The sequence below is a fragment of the Rhinoderma darwinii genome, chromosome 8 (assembly GCF_050947455.1).
Source record: "Rhinoderma darwinii isolate aRhiDar2 chromosome 8, aRhiDar2.hap1, whole genome shotgun sequence".
Lineage (NCBI taxonomy): Eukaryota > Metazoa > Chordata > Amphibia > Anura > Rhinodermatidae > Rhinoderma > Rhinoderma darwinii.
This window is the reverse complement of record NC_134694.1, coordinates 5314889-5341151: the sequence shown is the minus strand read 5'-3', so window position 1 is coordinate 5341151 and position 26263 is coordinate 5314889. Positions and strand designations below refer to the sequence as shown.

Here is a 26263-nt window from a genome sequence, read left to right as displayed (position 1 = left end):
AAGAAGATGATCAGAGGATCTCCAAGGTCAACCCAACTTCTTAAGTAACTCCATAGACCTGAGCACAGCGTTGGACGTTGAGTTTCCTCTCACCATGTATAACCAACAGGCCTTCCAATCTTTTACCCACAGCTCTGGGCTAATGCAAGATGCCAACTGCCAATACAACATGACGGGATACCCTGGCATCAGCCACCACCATCATCACCAGCCTTTCTTCTCTTTCTCTGCCATGAAATCGGACTATGGAGATCTTGGAGTCCAAACTGTTGGAGATTGCTCAGCTCAGGTCATGGCTTGGAACCATCTGCCCCAATTGGATCCTGCTAACCATACCCTTGGCATCCATGTTGGGGACCAGCAACAAGGTCCAAGAGAGCAAATGTCCAACCTGGTCGATATCAAGAGGAATGCAAAGAGAGAAAGAGAGGAAGAATTGGAAATCAAGGCACAATCTCCAACAGCTAAGTGTAGCCCTGAAACACCCAATCCCCCCACTGCATCCTACTACAACCAGGCATGGGGGGCTGCCCCCTTCTGGCCTTCTACCCCCAATGGCGGCGGTGCAACAGCTTCTAACAAGCCTGATGATAATAGCAAGACCCAAGCCACTGACCCTCTTCATCAATACCCTACTAACCAAAGCCCAAATACAGCTTTGGAGAGTGGTCTGTCCAGCATGGACAATAGCCGATGTAGCAGTGCCACCAGCTCAGTGGCCAGCAGCAACAACAACAGCACGCCCAGGAGCTTGTCCAGCGGGGGCAGTGAGGGCATCTGCAGTGACAACGAGGAGGTAAGTCCACTTTTGAGTGTTCTAGACCAAGGGATGTCTCTGAGATGTTCTTATGGAATGATATTAACCTCTAGTGGCCCCTTAGGCGCTTATAGGATCTTGTGTGTGCTTGGCACCTGATCTTGAGGTTCCTGCCCCTTGCGCTGAGATTCTGGATTTTTTCTTTTACTCAACTTAATTCTTTGTTTGATATTTTGAGGTAACTTTTAAAGAGCTTTGGAGCATATCATACTCTTGGTCTTGTAATCTTGAGGAGACCCCTGTAGTATTGAACTCTTGGTCTTGTAATGTTGAGAGGACCTCCTTGGTCTTGTAATGTTGAGGAGACCGCTCTAGTATTGAACTCTTGGTCTTGTAATGTTGAGAGGACCTCCTTGGTCTTGTAATGTTGAGGAGACCGCTCTAGTATTGAACTCTTGGTCTTGTAATGTTGAGAGGACCTCCTTGGTCTTGTAATGTTGAGGAGACCGCTGTAGTATTGAACTCTTGGTCTTGTAATGTTGAGAGGACCTCCTTGGTCTTGTAATGTTGAGGAGACCGCTGTAGTATTGAACTCTTGGTCTTGTAATGTTGAGAGGACTTCCTTGGTCTTGTGATGTTGAGGAGACCCCTGTAGTATTGAACTCTTGCTCTTTTTTTATTGAGATGACTCCACCTAATACTGGACTGTTGGTTGTATTAGACTCTTGGTCTTGTTGTACTAAACATTTGGTCTAGTTGTATTGAGTTCACCACTGTAGTATTGAACTTTTGGTCTTGTTGTATTAAAGCAAGGTGACTCCATCTTCTTTTTAGCTCTTGGTCTTATTGTGTTGAGCAGACTCCATCTTGTACATTGCTCCTCTATTGTTCTATTGAGGTAACTCCACCTTCCACTTATCCCTTGATCTTCTGATAATAGGTGAGCTCCATCTTGATTGAGCTCCTGAACTTGTTATATTCAGGTGTCTTTGCTCACTAATTCAGATATATGGTACTTAGTTGAGTTCCATCTTGTGCTCTAGAACTTGACCTGTGGTCTCTGGCTATTGAAAAACTACATCACTTAGCCTGATCTGACTGTCAGGGCATGCTGAGAGTTGTAGTTTTGCAACAGCTGGAGCTCCACAGGTTGGAGACCACTGTTCTAGACTGTTCCTGATCTTATAAAACAAAGAATACTCATGTTCAACTTTAGATATTCGATAATTATCAGGACCCTCATTGTGTTACGTTGAGGAGGCCACCTTCTATTAGGAGCTCCATAGCTACAGTTCTATTGGCTTCCATGGTGGAAGTTATGCTTGGAAGCCATGTTTTAGTAATGACTGAATACTGATGGTGTAATGCTCCATTTGGGAATCATTGATTCAATCATATACTAGATGAAATTGACAATTTTTGCAACTTTTTGGCATGACCATCAGCCCTGATGCTCGGATCATTCCTTGATAGTTTGAGATTGCTTTTCCGATAGTTTCCCTCACTGTGCCCATTAAGGAGTAATTCATACAGGAGATGTGCAGAAGCCTGTGCAGGTTCTCAGAAAGTCATTCGTTTTCTCAGTTCCTTATACGAGCATTGGGTCAATGTGCTCAAGATGCCATATATTGGCCATTACCTATGTCGCAAGAGTTGTTACCCACATGGCAAGTCTACCTTGTTATGCAGTGATACATCCATTATCTCCATAACACTGTAAATCTCTCATTCAGAAGTTTGGTAAAGTTGGATGACGGGCGCTTTTCTAGCTTTCCTAGAAAAAGATAGAACCAATGACCAGCTGAATAGAATTTTTAGGATATGAAATCGATACACCCCTACATACATTTCTTTCTAGGGTTGTCCTCCGTCGTCTTCCGAGATGGAACAGTTTGCTAAGGATCTGAAACACAAGAGGATCACCCTGGGGTACACACAAGCAGATGTCGGCTATGCCCTAGGAATCCTTTTTGGTATGGTCCCATGTAGAGATATGTCTAAGAAGACCTGGCTGGAGACCATTGTTTAAGATCTTTGCATCTTCTGTCTTTCGTCTTCCAGGCAAAACTTTTAGTCAGACGACCATCTGCCGCTTTGAGTCCTTACAGTTGAGCTTCAAGAACATGTGCAAGCTGAAGCCATTACTGGGGAGCTGGCTGCACGAGGTGGAGACTAATGAAAATTTGCAAGAGGTGAGTAGATGTTGGGATCCCTTATTGACTTTGAGGAACCTCTCTGGACTAGAACCTTCTTCTGTTTAGGAACCGCCTGGTTCAACATCAAATTCTTCACAATTGTTATAGTTAAGGGAAGGGTGGTGGTCACTACCAAGGGTAGCTAAGAAGGAGCCTTTGTAGCTGCTATGGAGCGCACGGTGGTCTTCATTCATTTGCCAAAATTTGTCCTCCTAATGGGTGACGTGAACTCTCTCCGGGCCTCCTCTCTTTAGTCTCCACAACTTTATCAGACAAGACTGTGGAATCCATCATGAGGGTCATAGAATTCTTCTCACCTGTTAGGAATTTGGAGGTGGACCTCCTGTACCAACGTGGAGGGGGGGATTTTTGGTGAGAACCACCACCAGAAAGGGAGGTGTTTTTTGGTGGATCCCCTGTTCACTGGTTATGGGCCTAAGGATAGGGACAGGGATCCAAGGGTGGGCAGATGTTTGTGCTTATAAGTCATCAGTTCCAGTAATACAATGTTATATAGGGGATGGACTGAAGGGAAAAGTCAATGGGTCCTAACATTATTTTGTTTCTTTTTTAACCTAAAAGATCATTAGTCGAGGGCAGGTTGTGCCTCAAACCCAGAAGAGAAAGCATCGTACCAGCATTGAGAACAATGTGAAGCGCAGCCTAGAGGGCTATTTCATGCATTGCTCCAAGCCGGGCGCACAGGATATCTCCCAAATTGCCAGAGACCTCAACATGGACAAAGATGTAAGTTATTCTTTAATGGGCTGTTTTAGATAGATAGATAGATATGAGAGATAGATAGATATGAGAGATAGATAGATAGATAGATAGATAGATAGATAGATAGATAGATAGATATGAGAGATAGAGATAGATAGATAGATAGATAGATAGATAGATAGATAGATAGATAGATAGATGGATAGATATGAGATAGATAGATAGATATATATGAGATAGATAGATATGAGATAGATAGATAGATAGATAGATAGATATGAGATAGATAGATATGAGATAGATATGAGATAAATAGATGATAGATAGATAGATAGATATGAGATAGATAGATATGAGATAGATAGATATGAGATAGATAGATAGATATGAGAGAGATAGATAGATATGAGATAGATAGATATGAGAGAGATAGATAGATATGAGATAGATAGATAGATATGAGAGATAGATATGAGAGAGATAGATGGATAGATAGATAGATAGATAGATAGATAGATATGAGATAGATAGATATGAGATAGATATGAGATAAATAGATGATAGATAGATAGATAGATAGATATGAGATAGATAGATAGATAGATAGATATGAGAGAGATAGATAGATATGAGATAGATAGATAGATAGATATGAGAGATAGATATGAGAGAGATAGATGGATAGATAGATAGATAGATAGATAGATAGATAGATAGATAGATAGATAGATAGATAGATAGATATGAGATAGATAGATATGAGATAGATATGAGATAAATAGATGATAGATAGATAGATAGATATGAGATAGATAGATATGAGATAGATAGATAGATAGATATGAGAGAGATAGATAGATATGAGATAGATAGATAGATATGAGAGAGATAGATAGATATGAGATAGATAGATATGAGATAGATAGATAGATATGAGATAGATAGATAGATAGATATGAGAGATAGATATGAGAGAGATAGATGGATAGATAGATAGATAGTTATGAGATAGATAGATATGAGATAGATAGATCGATAGATAGATAGATATGAGATAGATAGATAGATAGATATGAGATAGATAGATATGAGAGATAGATAGATAGATAGATAGATATGAGAGAGATAGATAGATAGATAGATATGAGATAGATAGATATGAGATAGATAGATAGATAGATAGATATGAGATAGATAGATAGATAGATATGAGATAGATAGATAGATAGATAGATATGAGAGAGAGAGATAGATAGATAGATTATGCCTTTAACCCTTCATTTTTCATGAGTTTTCTCTATATTCTAACAGGTGGTCAGAGTTTGGTTCTGCAATCGCCGACAGAAAGGAAAACGGCAGGTACACCCCTTCCTGAGGGAAAACGGTGGTGAAACCTACGAGGTCATCCAGTCCCTTTCACCTCCTAACGTGGGGCCCTACTCCATGCCTCAGGTGATGATTTCGCAAGGCTTCGCTCCAGGGTCCCTCGGTTCCAACCCTGCACTTTACGTGCCTGCCTTCCATAAGAGCGAGGTATTCCCGCAGACCATGCCTCATGGAATGCCCATGGCCAACCACTCCGGCTGAAGCTCTCTCCTCCATGATCACTACATGTAAAACCCTTATAGATTTAGAAGATCGTTTTGTTTTTATTTTTTAAAGTATGGTGCAGGGTGGAGGGGAGGGGGGCGAAGAGAATTCATTGCTGGTGTCGTATTTTTGTTTCTTCATTCAGTGTTGCCCTCACACTTTTTTTTGTAACTTCGAGAAGAAAAAAATCCATCGATCTGATAAATTTTCATGTTCTACCAACATGGGATTTACTAGTTTGTGGTTATAAGTTCACTACTTTTAGTGCAAATTGTTCCACCACCCCAGGTCCCATCACATACCCGTGATTTATTCCATGATATGGCACCTCCCTACCCCAGGACTGGAGGGCTCCCCATTTGTATGCCTCCACCTTACCATTCTTTATAGCAGAGATAGCAGACATGACCAATGACTCTGTTCCCTTATTACATTATAACCAAAAATGATGTGTCTGGTTATAATGGGACAGGGGAGCTGATATTAGAGCATTGTACCCCCTTCCTGTCATCTTTCCACTTTTCTGTGGTGCTTGTTGTGCCATATAGAATAACTCTCCACTTCACAATCAAGGCTTGGCTTAGTCGTGCAATAACTAGCTTTACCCCCTGCTGTCTGGCATTAATAAACTCCATTTCGTAGGTCAAGGCTTGGCTTAGTCTTTCAATACCGAGCTTTACCTTCTTCTGCCTGGCATTAGTTGTCAATTACATTAGAAGGTTAGAGCTGCTCCTTATAATCTTTCCACTTTTCCAAAAAGAATAGCTCCACTTCACAAATCAGGGCTTTGCTTGGTCATACAATAAATAGCTTTACCTTCTGCTGCCTGACATTAATATTCAATGACATTAGATGATTGTAACTGCTTCCTATAATCTTTCTACTAACTCTACACTACACAGTCAAGACTTGGCTTAGTCCCCATGCACACGACAATCTGTGATTACGGGCACGGCCAGCCGCGGACATCCACCCGGGTTTGCGGCCCGTGCTCCCATATAAAGTGTAGGAGCACAATTCGGAAAAAAGCAAAAAATAGGACACGTCCCATCTTATGTGGAGCTTTTCTATGGCACGGATACCTTCCCGTAAATATACGGGAAGCTGTCCGTCGGCTATAGAAATTAATGGGCCCGTAATTACGCACAAAATCTACGGTCGTGTGCATGGTGCCTTAGTCTTGACTGTGCAATAACCAGCTTTCCTTTTCACTGCCTGACATAGTAAACTCTACATTTCGCCAGTCATGGTTTGACATTGCCATTCAATACCCAGCTTTACCTTCTGCCGCCTGGCACTGGTATTCAATCATATTACAGTGTTATAATTGTTTACGCTTTTCACAAAAATAATAATTCTCCACTTTACAGTCAAGGCTTGGCTTTACCTTCTGCTGCCTGGCATTAATAAAATATACTTCACTGTTCAAAGCTTGGCTTAACTATACAATACCCAGCTTTACTTTCTGCTGCCTGGCATTGGTATTCAATCACATTAAATTGTTATAACTGCTCCTTACAATCTTTCCACCCCCCCCCCCCAAAAATAATAATTCTCCACTTTACAGTTAAGGCTTGGCTTAGTCGTGCAATGCCCAGCTTTACCTTCTGCTGCCTGGCATTAATAAACTATCTACTTCACTGCTTAAGGCTTGCCTTAAATATGCAATACCCAGCTTTACCTTCTGCTGCCTGGCATTGATAAACTTTACTTCACTGTTCAAGGCTTGGCTTAACTACACAATACCCAGCTTTACCTGCTGCTGCCTGGTATTAGTATTCAAACACATTAAAGGGTTATAACTTCTTCTTACAATCTTTCCACTTTTCCCCCCAAAAATTCTCCACTTTACAGTCAAGGCTTGGCTTAGTCGTGCAATACCCTGCTTTACCTTCTGCTGCCTGGTATTAATAAACTCTCTACTTCAGTGCTCAAGGCTTGGCTTAGCCATACAATTCCCAGCTTTACCTGCTGCTTCCTGGCATTGGTAAGCTCACCGCTCAAGGCTTGCCTTAGCCATACAATACCCAGTTATACCTACTGCCTCCTGGTATTAATAAACTCTCCACTTCACCAAACAAGGCCGGGCTTAGTTGTGCAATACCCTGCTTTACCTTCTACTGCCTGGTATTAATAAACTCTCTACTTCACTGCTCAAGGCTTGGCTTTACTATACAATACTCAGCTTTACCTGCTGCTTCCTGGCATTGGTAAGCTCACCGCTCAAGGCTTGCCTTAGCCATACAATACCCAGTTATATCTTCTGCCTCATGGTATTAATAAACTCTCCACTTCACCAAACAAGGCCGGGCTTAGTTGTGCAATACCCAGCTTTACCTTCTGCTGCCTGGCATTTAATCAACTCTCCACTTGATCGGTCAAGCCTAGGCTTTGCCATACATTACTTACCTCTACCCCAACTTTACTTTGTTATATGAGATCTTTGTCTGTCTCTGTGTATTATTTCTCCTGTTCTTTTTGACCTATAGTCCCTTTTACCCTTTTTTTATATGTAAGACAGCCTTTTTTTCCAGCTGATCTGTCTCCAAGAGATGATAATTTATGTCCAAGTCACTTTATTACTTATTGTGCCGCCATAACATCACCCATGATATTACCAGGAATCGAGGGGCAAGGGCTATTATACCCAGGGGGCGGCGCTGGTTTTAAACACTTTTATATAACGGTGTTTGATTCGTTAGGGACATTCATGAAATAGGGTGAACAGGTGACTTGCAGTAGTGGACTGCAACCAATCAGAACCAACTTGACACAACACAACAGCCCATTGCTTGCTATGCGTTCCGCCTGCTCGCCATGCTTCATATATGTCTCTCATACCCCCAAAGTGATGCATTCTGATGGGAAATTAGCATAATCTTTCATGGAAAGATCCTACTATCCTCAGCCTCTTTCCTATACTGGGACACTAAAACTCATTACCAGCTGTCGACATTTTGCTCCTAGTTAACATTACAGTCTATGCATTTCTCCTGGTACGGATGTGATCCGTTGATGTTCATTTTTTCTAGTTGACAAATTGACCCTATTGTGCCATAAACTGAATACAGAAATAAAAATATATACATTGAATTGTGTGTGTGCTGGGGACTAGAGGGTGGGGGTGGGGGGAGGGCAGGGGTGGGGAAACTTTGGGAAGGGCAGCACGTTTTTGTAATCTTTCACATCCCCCTCGTATAATGATAAGTTGTCAGTGTTTTCTACGCATTATTAAAGTTAAGATAAAAGCTATTTTTGTTCAACTAAACACTGAAATAAAAATGAAAAAAAAAAACCCGATATCCTCTGGTCTTGTTGTTTTTGTTTTTTTACTTTTTTTTGGTGAAATTATATTTTGGAGGTGTTTGGCTGTACATACAAAAATTGCAGTTTCTATATTAGCCACTAGATGTCCGTACAACGGGTTAAACCTGATCCTGACCAGGCTTGTTTTCCAGTCTGCTGTGAAGTGTAATCAGTAACAGAGGAAAATGAGTATAATATATTAAAATAAACTCTTGAAGGTAATCTTGAGTAATCTACACCCACAGTGAGTCCATCCTAAAGGTCCTTTCACACCGGCCGACAATCGGCCGATGCAGCGAGCGCCGATCAAGGAGACATCGTTGATCGGCGCTCGTTTACTCCTGTCACATGGAGCTATGGATGGGGACGAGCGGTCGTTACTCTGATCGCTCGTCCCCACACATTATTATGTCGGCAGCGCATCTCCCGGTTTACACACCAAGATGTGCTGCCAACAACGATAATATTTTACTTTTTTAAAACGATACGACCAGCGGATGATCCAGCGTTTGCTCGTTCATCTGCTGATCGCTCCCCTGTTTACAGGGAAATTATCGGCAACGAGCGTTCTATGAACATTGTCTGCCCAATAATCGCCAAGTGTAAAAGGGCCTTAAGTAATATTGGGATAAAAAAAAATGATAACTGCTACATGAGCTAAAAATGTGCTGAGAGTATGTGTAAACAGAGTTCCCTTAACCTATACTTAAATGGGTTATCCAGGGCTAGAAAAACATGGCTGCTTTCTTCCAAAAACAGCACCACACCTATCCATGGGTTGTGTCTGGTATTGCAGATCATGAGTTTGTGGTGAGCTGCAAAACCGCAAACAACATGTGGACATGTATGGCGCTGTTTTTGGAAGAAAGCAGCCCTATTTTTGTAATCCATTACAACCTATTTTTACAAGGATATTCCCATCTTAGACATTTATAGAAAAATGGGTGACCCCTGGTGACCCACCAGGCAAGGCAGCCACAGGCTGAATGGAGAGGTGACCAAATAAGTTCTCAGCTCTTTCCATAACATGCATGCACCAAAATGGAGAGGGCAGCAAACATGCGCAGCCACCTCTACATTCGGTCTACGGATGGATGTAGCCCCTCACCTGTCAGCACTAAGGTCAGCGCACCCCCGTTCCCCCAATAGGTAAGGATTCCGAAGATGGGAAACCCACTTACTGGAGAAGTGCAGTAATGGGGTCTACATCTACCCCATCTTGTGCCCGAGAGGGTTTCTGAATATAAAAAAACAAACAGCCTTGATGAATATTATAAGTGATCTAGAACTTAAAATTATAGTGATCGGGTAGCTGTTCGGACATTATAAAACAGGGAGTGTACATGGTTTTTCGTGTCTACTACATATGTATATGGCTCTCATATACACTACCGTTCAAAAGTTTGGGGTCACCCAGACAATTTTGTGTTTTCCATGAAAACTCACACTTAAATTTATCAAATGAGTTGCAAAATGACTAGAAAATATAGTCAAGACATTGACAAGGTTAGAAATAATGATTTGTATTTGAAATAATAATTTTCTCCTTCAAACTTTGCTTTCGTCTTGGAATGCTCCATTTGCAGCAATTCCAGCATTGCAGACCTTTGGCATTCTAGCTGTTAATTTGCTGAGGTAATCGGGAGAAATTTCACCCCATGCTTCCAGAAGCCCCTCCCACAAGTTGGATTGGCTTGATGGGCACTTCTTGCGTACCATACGGTCAAGCTGCTCCGACAACAGCTCTATGGGGTTGAGATCTGGTGACTGCGCTGGCCACTCCATTACAGATAGAATACCGGCTGCCGGCTTCTTCCCTAAATAGTTCTTGCATCATTTGGAGGTGCTTTGGGTCATTGTCCTGTTGTAGGATGAAATTGGCTCCAATCAAGCGCTGTCCATAGGGTATGGCATGACATTGCAAAATGGAGTGATAGCCTTCCTTATTCAAAATCCCTTTTACCTTGTACAAATCTCCCACTTTACCCCAGACCATCACATGACCTCCACCATGCTTGACAGATGGCGTCAGGCACTCTTCCAGCATCTTTTCAGTTGTTCTGCGTCTCACAAATGTTCTTCTGTGTCATCCAAACACCTCAAACTTCGATTCGTCTGTCCATAACACTTTTTTCCAATCTTCCTCTGTCCAATGTCTGTGAGCTTTTGCCCATATTAATCTTTTCCTTTTATTAGCCAGTCTCAGGTATGGCTTTTTCTTTGCCACTCTGCCCTGAAGGCCAGCATCCTGGAGTCACCTCTTCACTGTAGACGTTGACACTGGCGTTTTGTGGGTACTATTTAATGAAGCTGCCAGTTGAGGACCTGTGAGGCGTCTATTTCTCAAACTAGATACTCTAATGTACTTGTCTTGTTGCTCAGTTGTGCAGCGGGGCCTCCCACTTCTCTTTCTACTCTGGTTAGAGCCTATTTGTGCTGTCCTCTGAAGGGAGTAGTACACACCGTTGTAGGAAATCTTCCGATTCTTGGCAATTTCTCGCATGGAATAGCCTTCATTTCTAAGAACAAGAATAGACTGTCGAGTTTCACATGAAAACTCTCTTTTTCTAGCCATTTTGAGAGTTTAATCGAACCCACAAATGTAATGCTCCAGATTCTCAACTAGCTCAAAGGAAGGTCAGTTTTATAGCTCCTCTAAAAAGCAAAACTGTTTACAGCGGTGCTAACATAATTGCACAAGGGTTTTCAAGTGTTTTCTAATGATCCATTAGCCTTCTAACACAGTTAGCAAACACGATGTACCGTTAGAACACTGGAGTGATGGTTGCTGGAAATGGGCCTCTATACACCTATGTAGATATTGCATTAAAAACCAGACGTTTGCAGCTAGAATAGTCATTTACCACATTAACAATGTATAGAGTGTATTTCTGATTAATTTAATGTTATCTTCATTGAAAAAAATTGTGCTTTTCTTTCAAAAATAAGGACATTTCTAAGTGACCCTAAACTTTTGAACGGTAGTGTATATGGCTCTCATATAAAAATGACAGAAAAATATATAAAAACAAACCTGCACCCTCAATAATAAAGAACACAGCAAAATATGTGCCCCATTGTGTCCCTGGGACTTACCTAAAGGTGTGAATATGTGCAATACACATACAGGAAATGTTGTTTGTGGCCGGGGTAAGGAGGGGGGATGTTTTTTTAGTGAATCATCCCAAAGTGTATAGTGCAGGTACTACAAAAAATTGTGATCCCATCTGGACAGTCAAAAGACTTTTCTTGAAATGAATTTCCTCTGGTCATAAAATTTGCCATGACTACCTCTTATAGTATTCCAAAGCATAAAGGGGTTGCTCCCACCCTTGTAAAAGCATGTGGAGGTCATAAATGGGTCCCCAACTAGGGATCCCCCTCTAAAAGCCTGAGTGGAGTGTTGCTGCAAAGAGCAGATTCTGCTATAGAAGACGCTACATAATCATGCATTATACCATGCGACAACTGAGATGGAAATGAGTGGCCACATAGGTCATCCCATGGCGATAACAGCTGATCACCGGCGGTTGCATAAGACAACCCCTAGAGCTCCCCTTATTGTAAAGGGCCCCGTAGTCAGTTAATTAGTTCATGTGCCAAATGTATATACTGATCTTAAACATCATGGTTTCTTTCTTGTCTTATGAGCTTTTGCAGCTGCTGCCTGGCATTGGGAGCTGTTGCTAAGCTTGATATTACCCACTTTACCCAAATTTTTCTCTTGCTCTGGTTTTATTCATCTATATTTCTTTTCAAGGGGTAAGACTCCTGGGACTATCCCTCTTCATGTGAAGTGTGTGGTCCTGTGATCGAGAGCACCCTTTATTAGCTGCAGTATGGAGATTCTGCAGAGCATCTCCCACCCTGGGGGACCACTTGTGTCTAGGCATTACTGCATAATGCAGTGGGAAGGTCAGATGATGGTAACTGCAAATTGTGGTGGGATCCCAGCGGTTCATGAGCCAAATGTATAAACTAATCTAGGACATCATGGCTTCTTTCTTGCAATATGAGCTTTTGCAGCTGCAGCTTGGCATTGAGAGCTGTTGCTTAGCTTGATAATACTCACTTTACCCAAGTCCTTCCCTTGCTGTGTTTTTTTTTTTTTTGCTCTATTTAATTTCAAGGGGCAAGACTCCTGGGACTACCCCTCTCCATGTGAGGTATGGGGGTCCTATGATTGGGAGCACCCTTTATTAGCTACAGTTGAAGCCACCACACGTCACAGAATGTCTATATATATATATATATATATATATATATATATATATATATATACACTCAGAAGATCAGGGCTCTTTCGGCCACTGTTACCACTTTGTAAGTGAATGCCCTTTGTTATGGTAATGCCAAGCTTCTGCCACATACGAGGAGTATCACTCGTGGAACGTGTCTCATATGGTAATGTGGCCAGGAGGGGTCTATTATTAACAGAGTTTCACAAGGAAGATACTAGCAACTTGTTTCCCTAAACAACAACTCTAGCGCCTCCTGTAGGGCCTTGTGTCAAACTATACACCCATGACGCTATACAAAATAAATCAGAGTATCCTGTATGGAGTGGGGGGCTCAGAGTTCCCTTTTGCACTGTGTATATGTTGAGGTTTCCTATAGATGTCAGTATATGGCTTTTTCATGGCTGGGCTCACCCCTGTGTTTTTGCAGTTTTGACGTGTAGGACATTTGTTGGCACTGTGTGGTCTGTTATGTAGCAGTATTATGTGTGATGGTATTATTTGGGCACAGTATGATCTGTTATGTGGCAGTATTATGTGTGATGCTGTTATTTAGGCACTGTGTGGTCTGTTATGTGGTAGTATTATGTGTGATGGTATTATTTGGGCACTGTGTGGTCTGTTATGTGGCAGTATTATGTGTGATGGTGTTATTTAGGCACTGTGTGGTCTGTTATGTGGTAGTATTATGTGTGATGGTATTATTTGGGCACTGTGTGGTCTGTTATGTGGCAGTATTATGTGTGATGGTATTATTTGGGCACAGTATGATCTGTTATGTGGCAGTATTATGTGTGATGCTGTTATTTAGGCACTGTGTGGTCTGTTATGTGGTAGTATTATGTGTGATGGTATTATTTGGGCACTGTGTGGTCTGTTATGTGGCAGTATTATGTGTGATGGTATTATTTGGGCACTGTGTGGTCTGTTATGTGGCAGTATTATGTGTGATGGTATTATTTGGGCACAGTATGATCTGTTATGTGGCAGTATTATGTGTGATGGTGTTATTTAGGCACTGTGTGGTCTGTTATGTGGCAGTATTATGTGTGATGGTGTTATTTAGGCACTGTGTGGTCTGTTATGTGGCAGTATTATGTGTGATGGTGTTATTTAGGCACTGTGTGGTCTGTTATGTGGCAGTATTATGTGTGATGGTATTATTTGGGCACTGTGTGGTCTGTTATGTGGCAGTATTATGTGTGATGGTATTATTTGGGCACAGTATGATCTGTTATGTGGCAGTATTATGTGTGATGGTGTTATTTAGGCACTGTGTGGTCTGTTATGTGGCAGTATTATGTGTGATGCTGTTATTTAGGCACTGTGTGGTCTGTTATGTGGTAGTATTATGTGTGATGGTATTATTTGGGCACAGTATGATCTGTTATGTGGCAGTATTATGTGTGATGGTATTATTTGGGCACTGTGTGGTCTGTTATGTGGCAGTATTATGTGTGATGGTATTATTTGGGCACTGTGTGGTCTGTTATGTGGTAGTATTATGTGTGATGGTATTATTTGGGCACAGTATGATCTGTTATGTGGCAGTATTATGTGTGATGGTATTATTTGGGCACTGTGTGGTCTGTTATGTGGCAGTATTATGTGTGATGGTGTTATTTGGGCACTGTGTGGTCTGTTATGTGGTAGTATTATGTGTGATAGTATTATTTGGGCACTGTATGGCCTGTTATTGTGGTAGTATTATGTATGATGGTATTATTTGGGCACTGTATGGTGGTAGCATTCAGTCAAAGTACGAGACTAAATTTAGACAGTCTTAATGCATCATTAAAGGGGTTGTAGGGCATGGGGAGGTTTTTAATAATGATGACCTATCAACGGGATAGGTCATCGGTATATGATAAGTGGGGGTAAGACATCCGCACCTTGCACCGATCAGCTGTTTCGGCTGCCACCGGCACCAGAAGTTGTGCAGTGGTCGGTGCCGGAAGAAGATGGCTCCGGTCATAGTATAGCGGCCGTGCTGCAGTACTGAAGCTCTACCCCTATTCAAGTGAACAGGAGCAGAGCTGCAGCATGGCCGCTATACTATGACCGGAGCCATCTTCCGGCACCGACCACTGCACAACTTCTGGTGCCGGTGGCAGCCGAAACAGCTGATCGGTGCGGGGTCCTGGTGTCGGACCCCCAACTGATCATATACTGATGACCTCTCCTGTGGATAGGTCATCAGTATGAAAAAACGCTCCATGCCCTACAACCCCTTTAATTTTCCTCCTTCCAAAAATTTGGATGCCACGCATATGAGTTGCCAGGCGCTTTACATTTTCTTGCAGGAATCCATGATGGGACTTTTGCGACAGTCACAAATTTGCTTGCAAGTTTTCTCTCTTATAGGGAATAATTAAAGTCGCAGCACCGTGAATTTACCAAAACTTTCAGTCGCCATGTATATCAGTTACTGTATGAGAAAACACATGCACAGCAATACACAATCATGCCTGTCCTGCAATCATCCAACCTCGGCTGTCAGAGCATGCTGGGAGTTGTAGTTGTGCAAAAACTAGAGAGTCACAGGTTACAAAACCACTGTTCTGCAATATTGTAACATAAGCATTAAGACACGATTGTGTACATTTACAGTCTTTCCTTTTTTTTTTTAAACTAATAATTCTTCCTCTAGGTGGCGCTATTCGCTTTTTGTTTTATATATAATTGCACATAAAATTGCAAAAATAAAAAATAGGATGTCTGTCCGAATCAGCGCCACTCCTATTCATGGGCGGTGTCTGGTATTAACTTCAAAGGGACTGAGCTGCAATACCAGACACTGCCATGGACAAGAGTGGCGCTGTTTCTGGCTTCAAGCCATGTTTTTCTTATCGTATAAAACCTCCACACTGCATTTTTTCCGCTAAGTGCCCGTGTGAGTGCATGAAAATGCTTGTACACATGATATTTAATGCATCCGCAATTTTATATTCGCAAATATCCAACAATGTCGCATTTTTTGCCATGACAAGCGCATGTAATATCATGCAGACGCGTCATTTCATGCACCCCATAGGCTGACATTAGTGGTGATAATGCACATTATCACACTTCATTCGCTCTGTGCATAATATCACCATGAAACTTTGGCCTTAAGGTGGCGCTGTTCAGTAGTAGTCCAATGTCTAACATAAGCAATGTAACCAATATGCATAATAACAATAGTAACAATTTTAAAGAAAAATACTACTACTAGTCTGCTGTGGGAATGGGATGGAATGATGGGACTTGTAGTTCCTCTAGGACAGCACAGTGCAGTCGTTTCGCGGGTTTTATCGCGATTTTGCGAAAATCGCGGCAAAAACGCAAAATGGCAGCACCATGTGAATACACTCTGATTCTTCTATCCCTGTCCCCAGTAGTGAAATGTTGGAACCATAAATAATGTAACCTGGAACTGATGGTTTTATTGTGTCTAATGGTGGGGAAATCGATTCCACTGATGTGGGGAAAGGGCAGAAAATGGTCCCATCAATGTCCACAAGGAGAGACCTGCTGGGCATTTAATATGGAGATGCTGCGGGATTTATTATGTATGCACATATGCACATCGGGCTCATTAGCTGCAATCAGGCCTGCTATTAAGGGGTTAAATGGCCGCTATTAATAACCGCTGCAGATATGGGGCAGTCGGGAGTTTTTTGCAGAAAAAGAATGAAATCCATAAAGAGTTAAAAATGTAATTAAACCCAGGGAAATGCAAAGGTGGGGGAGGGGGTGCCAAAGGAGCCAATGGTTGATAAGATCAATTAACATGACTATCAAGGGGGGAGGGGCAGGTAGGGTCTAAATAGGCCCTTTAATGTTTTGGACTTGGATGTGGCGTCTTCACACTTGGGATCACGGAGGGGCCTGCTGGATATGAGGCACCGGAGTTCTCTTCTATTTTTGGGGTGACTTTTTGAGGTTTGCCGTCTCCTTGGAGGATCGATTTTAACTTTTTGGAACTTTTTGTTTGGTGGATCTTCTCCTGCTCCTTCCATTCCAGCTCCTGGAAGTTCTCCCGACGGACTGGTCTTCATACTCGCTCGATCTTCTCTCCCAGCTCACGGACTGCGCACTTTTTGGGGTGTCATGTATAGCCAGCAGGCTTACCCCACTTTTGCCCTAAACCCTGGGCTCATGCAGGACAGTTTTGGGGGTTACCCTCACCATTCTCAAGCTTTCTTTTTCTCTGCAGTGAAGTCCGACAACGGAGATCTTGGGGGTCAGACTCTAGGGGACCATCAATCTCAGGTCATGGCTTGGAACCCCCCACCTCAACTGGAGCCCCGCAGTCACCTGAATATCCACGGACCCCCACATCAGATGAGGGAAGAGACCCCTTGTAATGGTGAAAACCTGAAGGGGAAGGATGAAGACGATGTTAAACCTGAGCACAAATGCCCCAATGTCCTTCCCAATGCTCAGTATTACCCCCATTACTGGAGTAACCCCTCCTTCTGGCCGGGTAACCCTAACCCCACCAACCTCCCACAGAAAAACCTCAGTGCTCCTGGGTCCAATGTGTACCCGGCTGCATCCAGCCAGAGCCCAAACACCCCAATAGAGCCCGCAGCTTCTAACATGGAGAGCAGCCGATGCAACAGCGCCCCCAGTCCGGAGGCGGCCAAGGAAGGTGATGTAGCAGTGAACCAGACCGTGTCCAGCCCCGGGGCTCGGGAAGAGCCACTGCCCGGTAATGGGGAAGACGTGCTGGTGAGTGACTACCTTATGTAATAATGCAGTTTGCTGGGGGTTGTAGTTCTTGGGATGGTCATAACCTACTTGGTGTGTTATAATAGCCGAAAATGCCAAATATTAGTATTTAAAGTGACAGACCTGCATATCATAGGGCAGCTGAGTGAATGGGGCTGAACTGCAGTACCAGACATGGCCTATGGACGAGAGGCGCTGTTTCTGAAACCTTGATCATTTAATGAAATCGATCACCCTCTGTCCTTCAGTCCTATAGTCTGTGCCTGTCCTATATACCTGCACAGGTCGTTGTTAACCCCAAAACTGACCCTTTCCTTTTGTCCTGTGGTTAGTTCAGAGCCTGTGTAACTTGGACCATTAAAAAAAAAAGCCAAATTCCTCCTGATTTCCTCAGATTCTGTCAGCGAGACAACAAAATCTGTTCCTGAATCTAATTTTGCAGGATAAACCTGGATTGTAGTTTATAGCGGTGAGAGAATCGCTTAAATGACAATTCCCTCAGATTTTATATAGAAATCCTTTATCTTCCTTCCTATAATGGAAGAGACGGGGACTTTGCATCCCGGCAGCCTCTTTTGCTCTCTGTTATCAGGACTTTCCCACGTGTGATGGGATTAGGGAGTTGCTGTTTATGCATTTCTTGGTGTGATTTTACAGTTGGGTGGCCTTTATTGTCTTTTCCTGATCATGTTGTCCTACTTGACTAAAACCACGTTTTAAGGGTATAATGAATTTCTGCAACTTTTTAATATACTTTTGTTTCAATTCCTCTACAATTTTCAAGATTTTTGCTTGCTGTCAGTGAATGATAACTTTGTCTTCAGTCAGAGAATAAAAACCTGAACAGACCTAATACTTCTGATGTTTTGTTATAATTGTATCCAGTCTAGATAATCCTCTGTGGACTCCACACTGATAAGTTTTACCTGCACTGATGCATTGTAACAATCCGAGCAGGAGGTGGGGGCGGGGGGTAGTTTAGTGTTGCTGATATATTTCACTCACATGGTGGTTTAGCCTGAATTCAATTTAATACAAACCCCATAGCTGTGAAGTAATGGGTCTGTCCAGGTTTTCATCCTCTGAAAGTAAACCAGATTGTTTGGGTTCACTGACAGCAAGCAGAGATCTTGGAAATAAAACACAATCTATTTAAAAAAAATAATAAAAAAATATTATTCTAGGATGATGAAGCCTGATTGACACCATGCTGGGTGTACGTTGTAGTGATGTGACTTCTTCTTTTTTTAGGACCTTCCCAGCGAGATCGAAATGGAGCAGTTCGCTAGAGACATGAAGCAGAAGCGGGTGTCCATGGGTTTCACCCAAGCGGATGTTGGCTACGCCCTGGGAGTCTTGTATGGTAAGTCTGATGGCCTTTCTAGGGCAGTGGGCATGAGCCTGTAGCTCTCATGCGGTTATGGAACTACAACTCCCAGCATTTCTTGGAGCTGTGACCTTTTATGTTACTTTCTTCTGTCTTGCAGGGAAGATGTTCAGTCAGACGACCATATGTAGGTTTGAATCCCTCCAGCTGAGCTTCAAGAACATGTGTCAGCTGAAGCCGGTGCTGAGCCGCTGGCTGGAGGAGGCTGACAACAACGACAACCTGCAGGAGGTAAGAAAGTCACCGACTTCACGTTACAACCTAGGAGAGATGTTACTGGTCGTCATAAAGGAGCACTCCATTGTAAGGCACCGCTCCCTATATATGAGCACTCCCCTCCCTGTTGGTCCAGCATAGTCACACCTGGGTAATATTGGGACACTACTGCAGTGTTGGAACATGACTCCCCCCTATATGTGGAAGGCAGTACTGCAGGCAGCTGAGTTAAACTGAGTGGGGTACGGTTTCTAGTGCGCATCTTGGTTTCTCACTAAAATTGTTTATGGCGTTCTGTCCCTTGAACAGTTGGAAAATGGACCTTCTCGCATGGACTTTAAATTTTATTTAAGAAAAAACACAATTGTAATTCACTGACAGCAAGCAGTGGCTGACAACGTGTACTGACTTATATCCTGCACTTGCTGTGCGTTAGACTGCTGCTCTGTTTTCTCACTGTAGTATACAATAGGATAAGTGTAGAACCCCCCCCCCCCCATCACTACTTTATATTAAGGATCTCCAGTACTATTATATCCTCCAGAGACATTACATCATATGTGTGACTGATATCAGCCGCTCCTCTTATAACACTCCAGTACTATTATATCCTCCAGAGACATTACATCATATGTGACTGATATCAGCCGCTCCTCTTATATCACTCCAGTACTATTATATCCTCCAGAGACATTACATCATATGTGTGACTGATATCAGCCGCTCCTCTTATATCACTCCAGCACTATTATATCCTCCAGAGACATTACATCATATGTGTGACTGATATCAGCCGCTCCTCTTATATCACTCCAGCACTATTATATCCTCCAGAGACATTACATCATATGTGACTGATATCAGCCGCTCCTCTTATATCACTCCAGCACTATTATATCCTCCAGACATTACATCATATGTGTGACTGATATCAGCCGCTCCTCTTATATCACTCCAGTACTATTATATCCTCCAGAGACATTACATCATATGTGTGACTGATATCAGCCGCTCCTCTTATATCACTCCAGTACTATTATATCCTCCAGACATTACATCATATGTGTGACTGATATCAGCCGCTCCTCTTATATCACTCCAGTACTATTATATCCTCCAGAGACATTACATCATATGTGTGACTGATATCAGCCGCTCCTCTTATATCACTCCAGCACTATTATATCCTCCAGAGACATTACATCATATGTGACTGATATCAGCCGCTCCTCTTATATCACTCCAGTACTATTATATCCTCCAGAGACATTACATCATATGTGTGACTGATATCAGCCGCTCCTCTTATATCACTCCAGCACTATTATATCCTCCAGAGACATTACATCATATGTGACTGATATCAGCCGCTCCTCTTATATCACTCCAGTACTATTATATCCTCCAGAGACATTACATCATGTGTGTGACTGATATCAGCCGCTCCTCTTATATCACTCCAGCACTATTATATCCTCCAGAGACATTACATCATGTGTGTGACTGATATCAGCCGCTCCTCTTATATCACTCCAGTACTATTATATCCTCCAGAGACATTACATCATATGTGTGACTGATATCAGCCGCTCCTCTTATATCACTCCAGCACTATTATATCCTCCAGACATTACATCATATGTGACATCTATTGCTCCACTTTCGCGTTCCCTCTGATTTTTATCTTAACCTTGATTTCCAGATGATTAATCGGGAGCAGATCTTGGCTCAGTCGAGGAAGAGGAAAAGGAGAACCAATATTGAGAACATGGTGAAGGACAGCCTGGAGACTTATTTCATGAAGAACCCCAAGCCCGGTGCTCAGGAAATGGCTCAGATTGCAAGAGACCTGCACATGGAGAAAGATGTAAGTAAGCAACTGACCACCTGACCTATACTGTGTTCTACTCCAGAGCTGCATTCACAATTCTACTGATGGTTATTGGTAACGGTCAGCAAGCCCGTGGACAGACTCCCTTCAATAATTCTATAATGTGGGGGGCAGTTAGTTTTTCCTACATCGACAGTAAAGACCACACTTCACAGCGCAAGATCTGTGCAGACACTGAACGAGAGGATGCTAGGCGGCTTCAGGAATGCAGCTCTGGAGTATAATACAGGATATAACTCAGGATCAGTACAGGATAAGTAATGTATGTACACAGAGACTCCACCAGCAGAATAGTGAGTGCAGCTCTGGAGTATAATACAGGATGTAACTCAGGATCAGTACAGGATAAGTAATGTAATGTATGTACACAGTGACTGCACCAGCAGAATAGTGAGTGCAGCTCTGGAGTATAATACAGGATATAACTCCGGATCAGTACAGGATAAGTAATGTAATGTATGTACACAGTGACTCCACCAGCAGAATAGTGAGTGCAGCTCTGGAGTATAATACAGGATGTAACTCAGGATCAGTACAGGATAAGTAATGTAATGTATGTACACAGTGACTCCACCAGCAGAATAGTGAGTGCAGCTCTGGAGTATAATACAGGATGTAACTCAGGATCAGTACAGGATAAGTAATGTAATGTATGTACACAGTGACTCCACCAGCAGAATAGTGAGTGCAGCTCTGGAGTATAATACAGGATGTAACTCAGGATCTGTACAGGATAAGTAATGTAATGTATGTACACAGTGACTCCACCAGCAGAATAGTGAGTGCAGCTCTGAGGTTTGTGTACATAAATTACTGATCCTGAGTTACATGCTGTATTCTACTCCAGAGCTGCACTCACTATTCTGCTGGTGGAGGCAACTTCAGTGTATAACACCAGATCAGTAATGTATGTACGGTGACTCTGTCCATTCTGTATGTAAACTAGGAAACCTTTAACACCATAGCACTTCGGATGTAATATATACTATATATGTGATATAAACCATGTGGGGGTCACAATATTGCAAATGATTGTAAAATTTAGGCAAATCAGACTCCCTAAGGAATGATCATCAGATCTACTGAACCTCAGAATCAATCTGCTGCTTAAATTTTATTGCAATTTTATCTAAACCCCCCCCCCCCCCCCCTTCTCTCTTCCTGTAGGTTGTCCGAGTTTGGTTCTGCAACCGCCGACAAAAGGACAAGAGGCAACTCCCAGGCAGGGACCACGGCGGAGACCCGTACGACATGCAGCACCTGGCACACCCGCATATGGGAGGAGCTTTCTCTCTGCCACAAGAGATGACGTCCCAGGGTTATATGGGGCCTCCAATGGGGTCTGCAACTGGTCTGTACCCTCCTGCGTTCAATCACAAGAACGACATGTTCTCCCAGCCCATGCCCCATGGGATGCCACTTGGAAACCAGATCTGTTGAGTTTGGGCTTGGACTTTCCTAGTTTTGAGCGAGTTTAAGGGATTCCACCCCTCTCTCTCCATTAGAACGACTGTTTTTATTTAACTTTGGACTTTTATCACGTTTTTATCTTTTGTTTTTTGTTTTTCTGCCTCTTGTGGCTCCGTAATAAACGAGGCCAAGTCTTGAAGACCTGAAGAAGTCTTTAAATCTGGCCAAGACGACCTGATGGACATGAATTGGGAAGGGAACGTCTGGAACCCAAGTTCTGAGGACCTTTGGTTGGGTCTCATGAGGGACTCTGGCTGCGATTTGGCCTCCGTAGCGTTATGCAGGATCGGCTTCTGAAGTTGCGTTGGGTTCTACCTGGACCTTGTTGGTCGTATTCTAGGTTCAGCCCACGCTTGATGGGGGGTCTTAACTTTCCTCTACGGTCACGCTCCTTTAGACTTGTATCTGTTGGGGTGGGTTCGACTTTTGAGATAAATGGTCTCCTGGAGACTTTGCCAAAGCCACTTTATTTCTTATTGCACTAACCTGATCGTTAACGGAACTTTTTATTGTTGCTCCGAATCATGAAAGGGAATCCAAAAAGTTCCTCTGCCCCTGAGGTGGTCACAGGAGCAAATACGATGAACAGTTTGAATTTCCGTACCAATGTTTTAATATAACCCTGTACTGAGTAAAAAGGATAAACCCGCTGCCCCAGCAGAAATACAGCAGTATGGCTTTAATTGGCTCCAGTTACATCCAAAGCTGCGTTCAGTCCTGATTGTCGCTGCTTGTGTCACCTAACTTAATGCAAATGTCATTTTAAATGGCTGCACGTTCGTTTGCTGATCTTAAGTTAATGTTTATACTCCAGTAACTTCCAGAGCTGTATCAGCAGGCTCCGGGTCATGAGTATCTGCTGCTATGGGAGATATAGTTCTAAGGGTATGTTCACACGCTGAGTCAAAAAACATTTAAAATACGGAGCTGGTTTCAAGTGAAAACGGCTCCTGATTTTCAGCCTTTTTTTTTTTATTTTTTCGGGCGTTTACGGCCTGAAACGGCCGAAAATAGACTGCTCCTAAAGCAATATGTCCCAGAAAACACGGCTACAAAGTGTTATGAGCACTAAGCTACTATGGAGGTGTTAGCAAGCAGAATTGTGAATGCAGCTCTGGATGTAACTTGAGTATAGTACATGATTGCTTTACTTCTACTGATCTGGAATGCCAAGACTGTTTTAAAAGTGGTTTATCGAATTGTTTAATGAGTTGTACAACTTTCTAATCTAACTTGTGTTTTAAAGGGGTATTCCTGAGAGCTAAAATTGATGGCTGATCCTCCAGGATCATAGCTGATCAGTGGGGGGTCCGCCTTTTATTTTTATTTTTTTTGCTTTAAGGGTATGCAGTGATTTAAAAATGTATCATAAAATGCAGCAACGGTTCACAGTATTACTGCCTTCTCACGTTCAAGTGAATTCGTCAGTTTTCAAGATTTATGCTTGCTGTCAATGAATGGAAACCTAGTGAGATGTGTACTGGGTCTTAAGAGCCTTCATTTGAAGGGCTGTGTTTCTAAACTTGGTTTACAGGGTATGGTGTAGACTGGAGATAATGTCACAAATGTTTTTTTTTTTTTTTACCCTCCACCTGTAGAAGCTTTTTGAGCCTTGCACTCTGGCGTTCTAAATGTTAAGGTTTCATGCTCTACAGGTATAGATGGGATGTCGGTCGTCGGCCCCACCATCTTGGAGAGGTGCAGTGGGAAGTAGTGCAATAACCGGGGACTTTTCAGGGTTTTTATAGAGAAGTGCCTGTGTTTTGTGTTCCTGGTATAGCGGGAGCCAGGAAAATGATGTCCTGCCGGTAAACAGACTCCATGATCATTGTTGTAATTGAAGCTATTGTGAGGAATGTGAGATCTGATTGGTCGATGCAATATTAAAAATAAATAAACTATTTTCATGTGAAGTGATTTTATTTCTATATTAAGGCTGTGCCCTCCGCTGAATGAGTGAGGTATAACCGCCACCTTGGCATCGGAAGGTTTGAGCCGGTGGTGTACTTAGGGTTGCATGATCGAAATTTCGTTAGTGCCCCCCATAAACTGTACAGTATCATGTATTTCAGTAGAGCCGTGCCGCCATGCAGCTCAGTATTGAAATACATGAATTTAGTCACTAGTATAACCGGAAACATGGCGCGCACTACACAACGCCCACCATGTTCTCTGTTCAGAGCCTGCCCCAAACCGCTGGTCCCAGCCGCATCACGGGAGGAGGGAGTCTCTTCCGCCACCGATGTTACTTGTGGACGACCCTGGACGTCCTATGCTCATCATGAGAGGCTTTGTGTTGCCACAACACAACTAGCATAGACCACAAGCTGAGCCGGGCAATGGCTGTAATGTAGCCGCAGCTATGCTATAATGGCTGACATCAGAGAGACCTCTGAACTCTCCTGTTAACCCCCTTAAATGCTGTGATCAAAGCCGATCGTGGCTTTCAAAGGAAAATAAAGAAAGGGGGATCCCTGTGATGCAATCGAAGGACTTTCCTTATATGGACAGACCGCTCGGGGTCTATGGAAGGACCCCAGAGCTGTCTATCCGGATTTCCTCTTAGGAATACTTAGATGTGGCCCTATCAGTACAGTCTAATGTATTGCCGTATACTGTAGATGTGTCAGTACATTAAAGATTACACATCACCCCATGGAATCAAATAAAAAATATATGTAGAATAAAATGCACATTATGACATATCACAATGTAAAGAATAGAAACACTTGGTATCGTAACAACACGCAAAACAAATTTTATAGTTGTAAGCTATAAAAAAAAACATAACATATATATATATATATATATATAATATATGCATATTTATATATTATAGCAAAACTATTCTCTATTTTTATGGCAAGAAAAAATTTGACATGTTGAGCGGTTACGTTAATGGACCAAGAAGGTCCCAAACCCCCCCCCCCCCCCCCCCTACACAAGTCGTCCCACAAAGAATCTGCTCCATATAGCAAAAAATAGTTACAAGCATCGGGGTGTAAAGAGGAAAAATATCCAGACTGTCCTGTTCTCCAGGCCAAAAATGTCCATGTCCTTTAATGGGTTAACTCCAATATTGCCGTAATGTGGGGACGGATGGGGTCACTTGATGTGAGGTATACAGGGTTCTCAACTCAGAACCGCACATTAAAAGTAACCCATCCTGTACCTCAAGCATTAACCCAATGTGGTTTGTTACGACTGATGGACATGATGGGGTTAATAATTAAGGTTATGTTCACACCAGCTCAAACGTCTCACAATACAGAGCTGTATTCAAGGGAAAACGGCTCCTGACTTTCAGCTTTTTTTTTTTTTTTTTTTTTTTTTAGCAACTTGTGTTTTTGGAGCTGTTCAATGAAAAATGGGCACGTAAAAAAAAAACCCCCAAATAAACGCCCTTTTGGAACAGAGCGCCAATTTTCCCAAAAAAAGCCCATAAGAACATACCCTAAATGTGATGCACATGGAGGTTCACAAATTGATAACACCTCGTGTCTCGCATCAGAAGGTAGGACTTAATATTCATGTTTTTTTATATTTGCAAAGTATCGATTTTGGGATAGAGAATTGCGATACTACACACAGTGCGGATATCTGAGTCCGGTGTCGTCACAACCCTAGGCATGCCCACCATGCAGGTAGGTGAGTGCCCATAATATAGGGCCCAGAAATTAATGGCACCCCTGTCTTGTATGACAGGGCACTTTCAGTGCCATTATCTGAGACACCACTAGATGGTGCTCACTACCTACTGATCTGTACAGCTCC

At 42.6% G+C, this 26263-nt stretch overlaps 2 protein-coding genes across 2 annotated transcripts; both read left to right on the top strand.

Moving 5' to 3' along the window:
* Positions 1–94: 94 nt before the first annotated feature.
* On the top strand, positions 95–5262 carry LOC142658559 (POU domain, class 5, transcription factor 1.2-like). The gene is made up of 5 exons (XM_075834122.1): positions 95–796; positions 2616–2730; positions 2819–2949; positions 3535–3699; positions 4987–5262. The coding sequence occupies exons 1-5, from the start codon at positions 95–97 to the stop codon at positions 5260–5262; spliced, it is 1389 nt and encodes a 462-aa protein (XP_075690237.1).
* Positions 5263–16901: 11639 nt separating this feature from the next.
* LOC142658558 (POU domain, class 5, transcription factor 1.1-like) lies at positions 16902–22459 on the top strand. The gene is made up of 5 exons (XM_075834121.1): positions 16902–17525; positions 18777–18888; positions 19013–19143; positions 20831–20995; positions 22187–22459. The coding sequence occupies exons 1-5, from the start codon at positions 16902–16904 to the stop codon at positions 22457–22459; spliced, it is 1305 nt and encodes a 434-aa protein (XP_075690236.1).
* Positions 22460–26263: the final 3804 nt, after the last annotated feature.